The 12,080-nt window shown below is 42.2% G+C and overlaps 1 protein-coding gene across 1 annotated transcript; it reads left to right on the top strand.

Moving 5' to 3' along the window:
• The first annotated feature begins 1,190 nt into the window (after nucleotides 1-1,190).
• Nucleotides 1,191-8,683, top strand: C3H2orf72 (chromosome 3 C2orf72 homolog). Its single transcript, XM_075266684.1, has 3 exons — nucleotides 1,191-1,939; nucleotides 5,442-5,525; nucleotides 8,186-8,683. Exons 1-3 carry the CDS (start codon nucleotides 1,297-1,299, stop codon nucleotides 8,263-8,265), a joined length of 807 nt encoding a protein of 268 aa, XP_075122785.1. The 5' UTR covers nucleotides 1,191-1,296; the 3' UTR covers nucleotides 8,266-8,683.
• Nucleotides 8,684-12,080: the final 3,397 nt, after the last annotated feature.

The following is a 12,080-nucleotide window of genomic DNA, read 5'->3' on the forward strand; positions in this document are numbered from 1 at the left end:
AATGGAAACCTATATGCATAAAAAAGAAATTGGTTACCTAAGGAAACACGTGGACCCCATTCAATGTTTTTTTTTTTTTTTTTTTAAAGCAAACTGCCGGTGTCTATATGCAGCCTCTCTGTGGTGTCCGGACATTCACACTATCACCGCTGTCTGCCCTTTGTCAGTCCGTGGAAAAGCCAGACAAAACAGCATAGGGACAGCTTGCCGGTGGTTAGCTTTAAAACCTATTCACTTCAATGGGTTTTTAAAGCAAACGGTCGGTGTCCATATGCAGCCTCTCCGCCGTGACAGGGGCGTTCACACTTGTGCCCTTTTCCATCCGTGGTGTTTCCGTCCTATTTCCCAGAGAAACTGAAGAAGAACTTGCAGGACTTTGTCTCCGTATTAAAAATAAGGATTCCAGACAGCCAGCAACCAATCCGTTTTTTTTTATTTTGAGGTCTATGGAAAATGGATAGCAATCAGTTTGTGTACATTTTGCAATCTGTTTTTCCTCTCTGTGTATGCTCAGAATGAAGAAAAAAAACAGATTGGAAAAACGGACGCAAACGGATTATGCTTCGTTCACACTTGTCCAATGTTTTGCCATTCCGCCGGGGAAGCCATTTTTTTTTTTTTTTAGCTGGACACAAAGTCAGACATGCAGGACTTTGTGTTCGGCTAATAAAAACTGGTTTCCCCGCGGACAGGCCACAGGTGGACATGGGTGGTCACCTATACAAACCCACTCAAGTGAATGGATTTTAAAGCTGACCGCCGGCGTTCCGTCCCCTGTCCAGTTTTGCTGGGTCTGAAGATGGAAACCCGGTGGAATGCAGACACCGCACACTGAGCATAAGTGTGAACTCCCCCTTACAAAGTGACCCAATGTACACCCATTGACCCGACAACTTCCTTGTAGCATAAGCTAAGGTGAGCATATTGCCTGATCCTACCGACTGTCCTGTCCACACATTGCGGTAACCAGACGCTACTACTAGAGCGCAGCGTACCGCACGTACAAGGAGCCAGGGGCAGCAGGAAGCACCGGCCATGCGGCAATCACTGGGAAGAGCCAAGGTTAGTGACAGTGCCGGAGTGTGGGGTGTGGTGACCGGGGGGAGTGTCACTCACTGGCCTATGGGAGGCGCTGCTGAGGGGCGGGCGTGCCGGTGCTGTCCTATACCCGGGGTTCAGCCTCCTGCTCATTGGACTATGCTCCAGCCGGGTGATTATCGCTGTGCAGATGTGTGTGCGGTATACTATGTGAACAGGGCTGTAAGCACGGGATGCCACTAGGCTGCTGAGGCCGGCATGGCGAGGGACTGCACGGAGAGCCGCTTCAGGGAGGTGCTGGAGCGCTTCGGGGGTCCTCAGCAAGTCCTGCTGGTCGGAGAGCTGTGGGAGCGGGCGGAGAGCCGGGCTCTGCTGGAGAACTTTCTGCGGGAGCTCTTCCCGGCCGAGCTGGAGAATGGAGGCGATATCTTTAAGACCAATGAAGCCTCTCAGCATGGAACCCCTAAACATGACGCTCACTGCAAGGGGACTCCGCGGGAACACACAGCCACCGAGCGGCCTCCTCAGACCGCCCCAAACCGGACTATTTGCTTCGGGCTGGTATTCTTCCTGTGCCGGCCAGAGTCGCTGGTACTCCCGGCATCACAGCGCCAGCTACGGGAGATACTGAAGGATATACGCAAGCGTTTGCCCGCAGGGGGCGCTGTGGTCGGGGTGGTTATGTTGACAGGTGGAAAGGTGAATGGTCAGGAGGCGATGACTGAGGAGACCCCGGTGTGTGCAGAGTCCGCGGTGGCCGCGCTTCTCTCCCTCCTCCGCTCCGTTTTCCCGCTGAACGGTGGACGCTGCTCTGAAGTCCGAGCTGCTGCGCTTATGCCGGGGCAGGAGGAGAGCCGGCGGCAGGTGCAGATGGCGGCGTGTGAGGCGCTCACTGCGGCAGGTACAGCCTGTAGTAATGTGCGGGGACAGCTTGGCAGTTTCCCTTAGCAACCAATCAGATTGCTTCATTTATTTACCCTTAGAATGAGACATCTGCAATGTGATTGGTTGCTATAGACAACTGCTGCACTTTGGTTTCCAGCCCTGAGACAGTGGAGCTAGAAGTGCTATGGCACCAGATAGAGCTAGAAGATCCTAACACCCACAAAAGGTTCCTGACAAGTGGGGTGTGACTAAGGGGGCGTTCACACTACCGCCACTGTCCTCCCAGGGGTTTCTGTCTTAAACCCTGGGGAGACTGGACAGAGGACGGCTTTCCAGCAGTCTGCTTTAAAACACGTTCATTTGAATGGGTTTTTAAAGCAAAGCACCGGTGTCTGTATGCAGCTTTTTTTTTTTTTTTTTTTTATGGACACAAAGTCATACATACAGGACACAAAGTCAGACATGTAGGACTTTGTGTCAGTGCAAAAAAAGACAAACAAAAAAACATGAATGGCTTTTAAAGCTGACCATCGGCAAGCCGTCCCCTGTCCAGTTTCTCCAGGGTTTAGGATGGAAACGGCGATAGTGTGAACGCCCCCTAATACTTGAGTGTAAGCCTCACATTACGTATCAAAGGCGTAGCTTGAAGCTCCTGGGCCCCAATGCAAAATCTGGAATGGGCCCCTTCCTACCTTGTTCAATTAAGAATAGTGGTCACTTTTTATGTGGCAGAGGGACATTTGCTGGCCATTGAAGATGCAGGACCTTGTTGCGAGTGTGAAATTGGACAAACTGTTATGGTGACATTCTCACCATCAGCCCACCTAATCACTTGTGGTGCTTGCTGCATGTCTCTGCAAGTGTTTAGGGGTTGTCCATGTCTTAAAGAGGTCAGCTGTTTTGGATTGGTATCGTGTGCACCCAGCTCCTATTCAAGTAGAAGAAGAGCTGTACCCCCATTTACTATATAGGGATGGTTCTGGGAAATTGCAGCACCAGTCCTATTACTTAAATGGGAGCAGCCTGCACACAGTCCCCATCTACTGCAGCAGCTTCCGGCACCTGAAGACTAGTGGAACAGCTGATCTGTGTGGGGTCTGGGTGTCGAAATCCCTACAGATCAGGTACTGATGACCAGGGACTATGCAGTAGTCACCCGAGTACAAATAAAAAGCATCATCAGTAGAGATTGTAAAGGATTAGTAACAGAGAGAAGCAGGTTGTTATTGCTGGAACAAAGGAACTACAATTTAACTTTTTTTTTTTTTTTTTTTTTCTATTTACAAAGCTTACAGTAGGTTCACACTAATGTTGCCTCCTGGTTGTTCTGGTCTGTCAGAGGACCAGAACAACGTAGAGGTGGTCTGATAAATAGCGGTAACCAGCGGAGTCAAACAGACCCCACTCACTATAATGGGGTCTGTCAGATGTCTGCTGTTTCAAAACTTAAACTGGTGGAGAAAAATGTCCTCTGTGCATGATTTTTTTTCTCTGCTGATTTTAAGACAGACACTCCTACAGAGTCTCCAATGGAGTTGTTCACAGAGAGGTGAACGTAGTTTTACACCATATTAGGGTGCTGTCACACGGAGTAACGCTCCGCTCATTCTGACACGTAAACACGTATCAGAGTGACCGCTGTAAAACAGAATCCCATTGACTTCAATGGGTGTCGTCTTATGCGCGCTACACATTGAAATCAATGGGAGGCTTTTTAACCCATTGATTTCAATGTGTAGCGCGCGTAAGACAGCACCCATTGAAATCAATGGGATTCTGTTTTACAGCGGTCACTCTGATATGTGTTTACGTGTCAGAATGAGCGGCACCTTACTCCGTGTGAAAGCACACTGACACTGCGACAGAATCTCTTATGGAGCCTAAGAAACTTTTGCAGTATGTTGGCGCAGGATATTGTCACAGCAAATCTGCTTCAAAAATCTGTATACATTGTGACTTCAGACTTCACCTTTTTCCACTGAAAAAGGTGTAAAATCTGTATAAAAATCTACAACAATTCAGCAAGGTAACTGGGATTTGAAAGGTACCTTTGTAAATTTCTTCTACATGTGGATGTGGTTTTCAATACAGATTGAAATTTTACCACGTGCCCTTACATGTACAGCATAAGATTCTGCTCCACCAACATGGAAATTTGAAATTCCATTTGTGTGTTTAGTACTGCAACAAATCTGCTATGTCTGAATTGCCTACCTTTACAATGGACCTTTATCTAAAGCTCATACATGTTTAAATGAGCTAGCGTACATTTCCCCCTCTAAATACACAGAGGAGCAGAGCAGAGGATTTGGGTCATTTATGAAGTGGGGTGCACCCTTCACCAGCAAAGGGGCTATGAAGACTAGTGTGAGCAGTGCCATTCTTAAAATACTTGGGCTATTGTGAGGTGTTTGGGTATGCTCATGGGTAGCAATAATGTTACCTAAAATTGTCTGTCTGTCCTAAAGTTAATCAGTGGCAATTTTGCAATCTGTTTCTAAGAGAGTAGTAGGGTGAAAAAAATGTGAGAGATTATGAATTAGGTGCCTTGCAAACTTAAGTGTGCGGGCGCCAGCCGTGATTGAACGGCACAGCCAGTGTCGGAATGGGATCTTTAGGGTTCACCAGTGGAATTGTTTCTAGGGGCCTACCGCCAGGACCCCAGCAGATCAGCTGTACCGACAAAGCGCAGCTACAGGTAATAACAATGCCGTTCTGCTCACCTGCCATATGATGTATGTACCACTGCCCTACCTAAACCCACCTCTACACTATGTATGGCAAGCAATGTGGCTCCTGAAATTGTTATTTTTAAAATGGCCCATGCAACTATAGTACCCACAAATGTGGTTATTAAGAATATGGTGTTAGTAGCACTGCACTCATCATGGAAACCATACTGAGAGCTGTCTGTTCTGGTAAACATTTGATCTGTGGGGTCCTAACCATCTAAGATATCTAACACCCAGGGCCCCTGCCAATTAACTGTTTTAAGGGACTGTGGTGCTTTTGTGAGAACTCTGTCCCCCTTTGCTATTTACCTTGCATAGATCTGTTTTGTAGTGACCGTGCAAAGTAATTACAGCTTGTGATAATATTAAGTCTGCTATTAGAATAGATGGGGTGTGATGTAAATAATGAAGGGGTCCCACAGTGTAATATGCTTCACCATAGCCCCCACACAGTATAATATGCTCCACGGTGGCCCCCTGCACAGTATGATGCGTTCCACATTGGCCCCCTACACAGTATAATTCAATGAATGGAAGTATGAATGCAAAACTGGACTGAATAGGTTCTGCTCTGTGTTTTGCATGGGTCGACAGAAATGAATGGATCAGTGTGCTATTTGAAAAAAAACCAAAAAAAAACAACTAGCATCCTGTGTAAGGGGCCTAACGGTTTTATAGTAGAAATATGCAAGCCCTAAATACTGTAATGTTTCATCTACACTTTGAGATTGTAAAAGTGATAGTGCATGCTGTCTGACTACACAAGTTTCCTTCACCCCCTCCCAGATGAGCAAATGAGGCAGAAGTCAAACATGAAATCCAGATGCTTCTCATGGAGAAGGTGGAGACAGGAGGATCACGCTCATAAAGGTAATGTGACAAAACAAATAGGCTCATTGCTAGGGTTGGGTGATTTTAAAGCTTATGGGTATTATTTTTTTTGTTGTTTGTTTAAAACACATTCCAAGAACCATAGTTTTTTTTATTTTTTTTCGTTCAAAGTTATATTATGGCTTATTGTTTGCAAATTGTACTTTGTAAAGCCACCATTCAGTATCATGTGCAATGTACTGGGAAGTTGGAAAAAATTCTAAATGAGTTGGAATTGGAAAATAACCACATTTGCCCCAATTTCTTATGGGTTTAATTTTTACGGCATTCACTATGTGCTAAAAATGACATGTTACCTGTATTTTGGGAGTCAGTACGATCAAGGCGATACCAGATTTATATATTTTTTTAATGCTTTGATACCGTAAAAAAAAAAAAAAAAAAAAGTTAGCAAAATTGAAAAATGTATTTGGGTCTCCATATTGAGACACCTGTGACTTTCATGTTTACATGTATGGAGCTGAGTAAGGTATCTGTTTATGCAGGCCAAGATGTTTTTATTGCTACGATTTTGGGGAAGGTCTGATATTTTGATCACTTTTTATGAAATTTTCTTTAGGAATGAAAGTGTTGTAAAAGCACCTATTTGACCATTTTGATTTTTTTTTGTCTCGCTAGAGAGTTCACCATATGAGCTAAATATTTTTAGATTTTAATAGTACGGGCATTTTTGAGTGTGGGGATACCTAAAGTTTTGTTTATTTTTATATGTGATCTTGGGAAAAGGGGTTGATTTAGAATTGTTATTATTATTAATTATTATTATATAATACAAAAACATTTTTTTATAGTAGTAGACTACTTCTGGTGTTAAAGATAATATATCTTGGCATCCAATAACTTAAAATATCACTTGCTCTGAGCAAAACATGTCGGTTCAGTACCCTTAAAGTAAACATGGACTGTACCCAAGCTGCACAGTAGGGGCTTGAAGTGCCTGTTCAAACAGCTTGTTGGTTGGTGTTCTGGAAGTCGGGACCCCATTACCAATCTGATATTGATTTCCTTTAAGTCTGAGGACATACAAGGCAAGTTCCCATTGGTCATTCCACTGCAGTGTAATAGTTCACAACTAGAGATGAGCGAACAGTAAAATGTTCGAGGTTCGATATTCGTTTCGAGTAGCCCCTCAATATTCGACTACTCGAATCGAATATCGAACCCTATTCTAGTCTATGGGGGGAAAATGCTCGTTTCAGAGGTAGGCAACATTCGATCAAATTATACTTACTAAGTCCACGAGTGAGGGTCGGGCTGGATCCTCTGAGAAGTCTTCTCCTTGCAGCGTCCCCGCGGCGTCTTCCAGCTCTGAATTCACTCTGCCAGGTATCGGGCCTGGGCAGAGCCGACTGCACATGCCCGCACTACAAGCAGACATGCGCAGTCGGCTCTGCCCAGGCCTGATGCCTGGCAGAGTGAATTCAGACCCGGAAGACGCCGCGGGGAAGCTGCACGGAGAAGACTTCTAAAGGTAGTAGAAGAACCAGCATTGATTGGCCGAATGCTATACAGTCAGCCAATCACTGCTGGTTCTGCATCGAACTTTTCCATTCAAATAGCGAGTGGTACTCGATTGAGTACGAGTATTTCAAATACCGTAGTATTCGATCAAATACCTACTCGATCGAATACTACTCGCTCATCTCTATTCACAACCAATCCCATCCACACACTGCAGAAACAATTATTGCATATTGTTTCTTACTGAATGTTTGGTTGTGATTTTTAACCTTTGCAATGGAAAAATTGAACAGCGCACCAGCCACATGGAAATCATGGCTGGTGTGGCCTTAGCCTAAAGCTAGAGTCACACAGATGTATTACATCCATATCATACAAAATGTTTTGTAAATTATGAGAACCTTCAAATTGTGAAGTAAAAGAGTATAAGCCCTGTCTACATCAGCCTTTTATGCATTTCATACTTGGTATATGTTATACAAAAGATTTACATGTTTTGTACAAATGTTATTTGCATTATGTTGGGACTAGTTGCAATGTTGGGACCACTGTCATTTCAGTTTATATACTATACAGATCATGAAAGTAAATCGTAATAGTGACCCACAAGATACCTGCAGTTCAGAGTTCCTTCTCTTTGAGGAAATTACAGTCACGGGATTTCCCTTTCCCTTACTTGCATGATTACATGCCAGAGAATTTATTGAGCTGATGTTTATATTGCATGTATCCTGTAACTGTGGAGCATGTGCAACGTCCCGAAAATCTCAGGTGTTAATCTTAGGTTACATTCACTTGACTTGCGCAAAACAGCAGTGAAAAATGTTCATTCTCCACCCGAGACGGGACCCATTTTCATTGGATCCCCTTTACATTTGAGTATATGGAGGGGTACGTGAAAAGGGACAAAATAAGACATGACCTATGTTTTGACTGTTATAATAGACTGTCAAAATAAGTCATGTGACTAGACCCCATTCTCTCAAAATGAATAAAATGTTGCCTTGTGACATCCGTTAAAAATGTACAATGTCACGTGGCTATTATTCACTGTTGTTTGAATATAGCTTTAATGTGAACATGAATATAAGAAAGTCTTTAGTCAGGGGTCTGATAGAGAACAGAATATTCTATTGTTCGCCACATGTAATCTGCTTACCTAATCTTTCTGATTGTAGAGCACCTGGATGAAGGAACAGCTTTGACAGTCTTGAGCTATCCCAATGGAGATTGTGCTGAGACTACAGCTGAGGCTTAAGATCTCCTTGGAGAATAACTATCAACATCCCTCCCTATGAATGAACTGTCTATCTGCAGAAGTGGCCGATTTCAGGAATTTGTGTTACTACTTCATGATGATTTTTATGGCGTGGACTATGCCAGTACTGCAGTAAATTACGCCTACCTGTATATGGGCAGTCACCATTGCAACCCGTTAGAGACCACCAACTACTTCAGTTTGTTTTGTTCATAGGCACAATGTATGTCAAGCCCTTGATACATGTACACCATTAGATATTGTTTGTGCAAAACTGCACAGGTATTGCTGCTGAGATCTTGTAATTTTTCTATGACTATCTTCTTATATATTTCATTAACTGTTGGGATACCTGGTAGCACTGGATTCCTCTTTTATATGCAGTAATGCCTGAAAAGCTTGTCAATCAATGCTTCTTCTGCCATGTTATACACTCTTGTTTGTCACATGTATTTAGTTTTGTTATGCAAACAGCTGGTAAAGTGACATGATGTCTAAGCTTCCTTATAGTATATCCTGTATGCAGCTTCTCGAATGGTCATTTTTCTGTTTCCAATTGTATTGATTGATTACAGCAAAGTCTGGGTTATCGTAAAGCCAGGATGGCTATGACGCATGTGCAGTGGCTCATTCCAGGATGTATACTGGATCATGTGATGTGTAAACTGTGGTGTTTGGTTATATACTACTGCTAGTAAAGGTGACATTTCATATAATACCTTTTATCTTTTAGGTATACAAAGGTCACGGCTGGGTGTGTCGTGTTCTGCATAGAAAGAAGGCTTATTAAGTGATGTGATTCTTTTGTTATAATGATGTCTCTCTTCAGACAGAAAATTATTTCGTTGCTTTATTTTTAAATATATTTCATATAAAGTTTGCTATGACTACAACTTTTGTTTTTTTGTTTTTGTTTATATATATATATATATATATATATATATATATATATATGTATATATATATATATATATATATATATATATATATATGACTAGAACTTTGACTATGCTGCTCTGGTGCACAACATTTATGCAAAAGGAAGAGTGGGGAGACAAAAAAAGTATCCCTGCTAGATGGAGTATTACTCAAACAAGACTTCAGTCTAATAACACTTACACATCACAAGACTGTACTGGTATCTTTCTTTACATCTTACAGTATTAGGCGCTTTGCATACAAGCTTGTGCTTTGTCAGTGTGCTAGTCACGTGTTTCATGGATAGCACACAGATCTATTCATAATAATTTTATTTATGTAGCACTGACAAATTCTGCAACACTTTCCATATCATAGAGGACATGAACAGACAGTATTAGACGTTGCAATTTAACTAAATTAACATATTAAATTATATAAAATATAGGGACCAAATCACAACAGGCATCAAGAAATCACACTAGCAAAATAGGAGTATGATGTGTTATTAATAGAGATAAGCGAGTAGTATTTGATCGAGTAGGTATTCGATCGAGTAGGTATTCGATCGGATACTACAGTATTCAAAATACTACTACTCGATCGAATACTACTCCTATTCGCAGTAAAGATTCATTTCAGAACCAGCGTTGATTGGCCGAATGCTATAGCATTCAGCCAATCAACGCTGGTTCTGCAGCAGGCTCATCTTTGCTAGTCGGGAGAGCTGGCAGCTTGCGTTATGTGGGAGCTGACTTTTTCTGATAGGAATGCATTGACCAGCGTTGATTGGCCAAATGCTATACAGTTTACAGCATTCGGCCAATCAACGCTGGTTGTGCATGCAGAAGACGGAAAACCTGATACGGAGACCCGAACCACCTAAAATCTGTCTCCCCTTCATTTCAATGAGAGACAGATGCCGATTTTTTTTTTTTTTTTTTTTCTCTAGTTGATTTTTTTTTTTTTTTTCAGCTAGCAGAAAAAGTGCGTTGCTCGATTTTCAGCTGGATTCTGCGAGAGAACGCCTATTGAAGGGAAAGGGCTTACCCTAAGGGTCCATTCACATGGAGTAAACGCGCTCATTTTGGCAAAATACACATGTAAAAATAAGACTCCTATTGACTTCAATGACATTTTACATGTGTATTTTGATGGGGTTTTTTTTTTTTTTTTTAAACGTGTAAAAAAAAATGTCTTTGAAGTCAATTGGAGTCTTATTTTTTTACACATGTATTTTTTTACACGTGTATTTTGCCAAAATGAGCGTGCGTTTACTCCGTGTGAATGGACCCTAACACTGAAGTAAAAGCATTGGCGGCCAAGGACTGGATGAGGCTAGAGAAGAAACATTTTTGTTTCTTCAGTTCTAAATATTTGTTGTAGGTAGTGCTTTTGGCCTTGGCTGCCAGAAATTTGTGATTATGAATATTAGAACCTATGGAAGATGCTGCCATCTTCTCCCCTGACGACAACTGAACAGATAGGCATGCCTTCAAGTACCAGCTCATCAGGACCGGCAGAATGTGGAATACGCTTATCTATGTTACAACAACTAGTAGAGGGTCTTTCATCCGGAGAATGTGGACTTGGTCGCCTAAGCCTGCATTCTGCTCCACAATCTCATCCTGATTCTTGATGCCATCTTTGACCTAGCTGTGGAGCATCAGTGTACCCATATTTCTGGTCCTTTGGACCAAATGTTGGATAGATGACCTGACTCATGAATTTGGGATGTGTAGGCGCATTTCATGACTCTGGAGGGTTCTGTTCACGTTCGCTAAGGTCTTGGATTGTTTTGACCATTGGAACTTTTGTTTTTTAGGTTTTGGTGCAATAATTTTTGTTTTTCTATAGTTGTTTTTGTAGTTCTATAGTATTTGGCTTGCCATTGTCTTACATTTTTCAGTGTTAAGATTTTTCTGGACAAATATATATAGTATAATATTTTAGGCCAGGAAGGCTGTGTTACTCACTTCTTCATTTCACCATCAAAGTGGTGCGGCCCTGGCCTTCTCCACCAGTCTCCAGTTTGTACACACCGGAGATGATATCAGAGGCCTCCACTTGGCAACTACTGCTAATCTCTGGCTACAACAGTCACATGTGGTAAATGGTTATATCATTGCGCCAGAGTCTTTCTTTAATTCCTCACCTTTCCCTGCCCTTTACTCATTTTTTGAATACCACATGGCTTGGCTCTGCTCTGGGATTTTAGCAGAAGACATCTTGCAGCAAATCTGTCTGTGGCAAAAACCAGCTGAAATTGTCTAGTTTCCACTGTGGTTTTGAGCCATGACTTCCAGGTGACAGACTCAGTTTTCTCCACAGACAAATACACAGCAGTAATTGACTCTGATACTGTGCTTTATATTGGTTAGCTGCTGTCGATTTCAGAGCGGCCAGCCTGCTTCAAGTATGCCACATGTGTCCTCAGGTCAATGAAAGCAATGAATAATAAAAACGCCATAAGTTGGGCTCATGATGTTGTTAAAACCTGTGGATGTCATATACACACTTACTGTGTTTCAGCATGTCCATGGAAGCATTACGTTATACTGAAAACAGCACAAGGAAGTATTTAGCAAAAGAACTGCAGTCTTTATGAAGACAATTTAGCTTTCACTGCTTCTTGGACTAGATTCAAGCATATTTTTAAGGGATTTATTCCTGTTGTCATGACAATGATTCTTTTCTGCGCCTTCCATCTCAAAAGAAACTTTTGTTTCTACTTGATTAAAAATCTGGTCATGTGTATTTGGTATCGCCACTAGTAATATATTAAAAATCTAAAATAAACATAGCTTTCTATGAGTGCATTAGGTTATTATATTAAGGATCATTAACTGGAGTTTAGTTTAGATTAATACAATCCGGTAATTGTTCTCTGTGGAGGA

This window comes from Leptodactylus fuscus, chromosome 3 (genome assembly GCF_031893055.1).
Source record: "Leptodactylus fuscus isolate aLepFus1 chromosome 3, aLepFus1.hap2, whole genome shotgun sequence".
Lineage (NCBI taxonomy): Eukaryota > Metazoa > Chordata > Amphibia > Anura > Leptodactylidae > Leptodactylus > Leptodactylus fuscus.

Excerpts from the sequence above, each read along its gene's own strand:
- C3H2orf72 (XM_075266684.1), top strand. The coding sequence starts at position 1,297 with ATGGCGAGGGACTGCACGGAGAGCCGCTTCAGGGAGGTGCTGGAGCGC. Across the intron at positions 1,940-5,441 it reads TGAGGCGCTCACTGCGGCAG|ATGAGCAAATGAGGCAGAAG; the intron begins GTACAGCCTGTA and ends ACCCCCTCCCAG. Across the intron at positions 5,526-8,185 it reads GGAGGATCACGCTCATAAAG|AGCACCTGGATGAAGGAACA; the intron begins GTAATGTGACAA and ends TTCTGATTGTAG.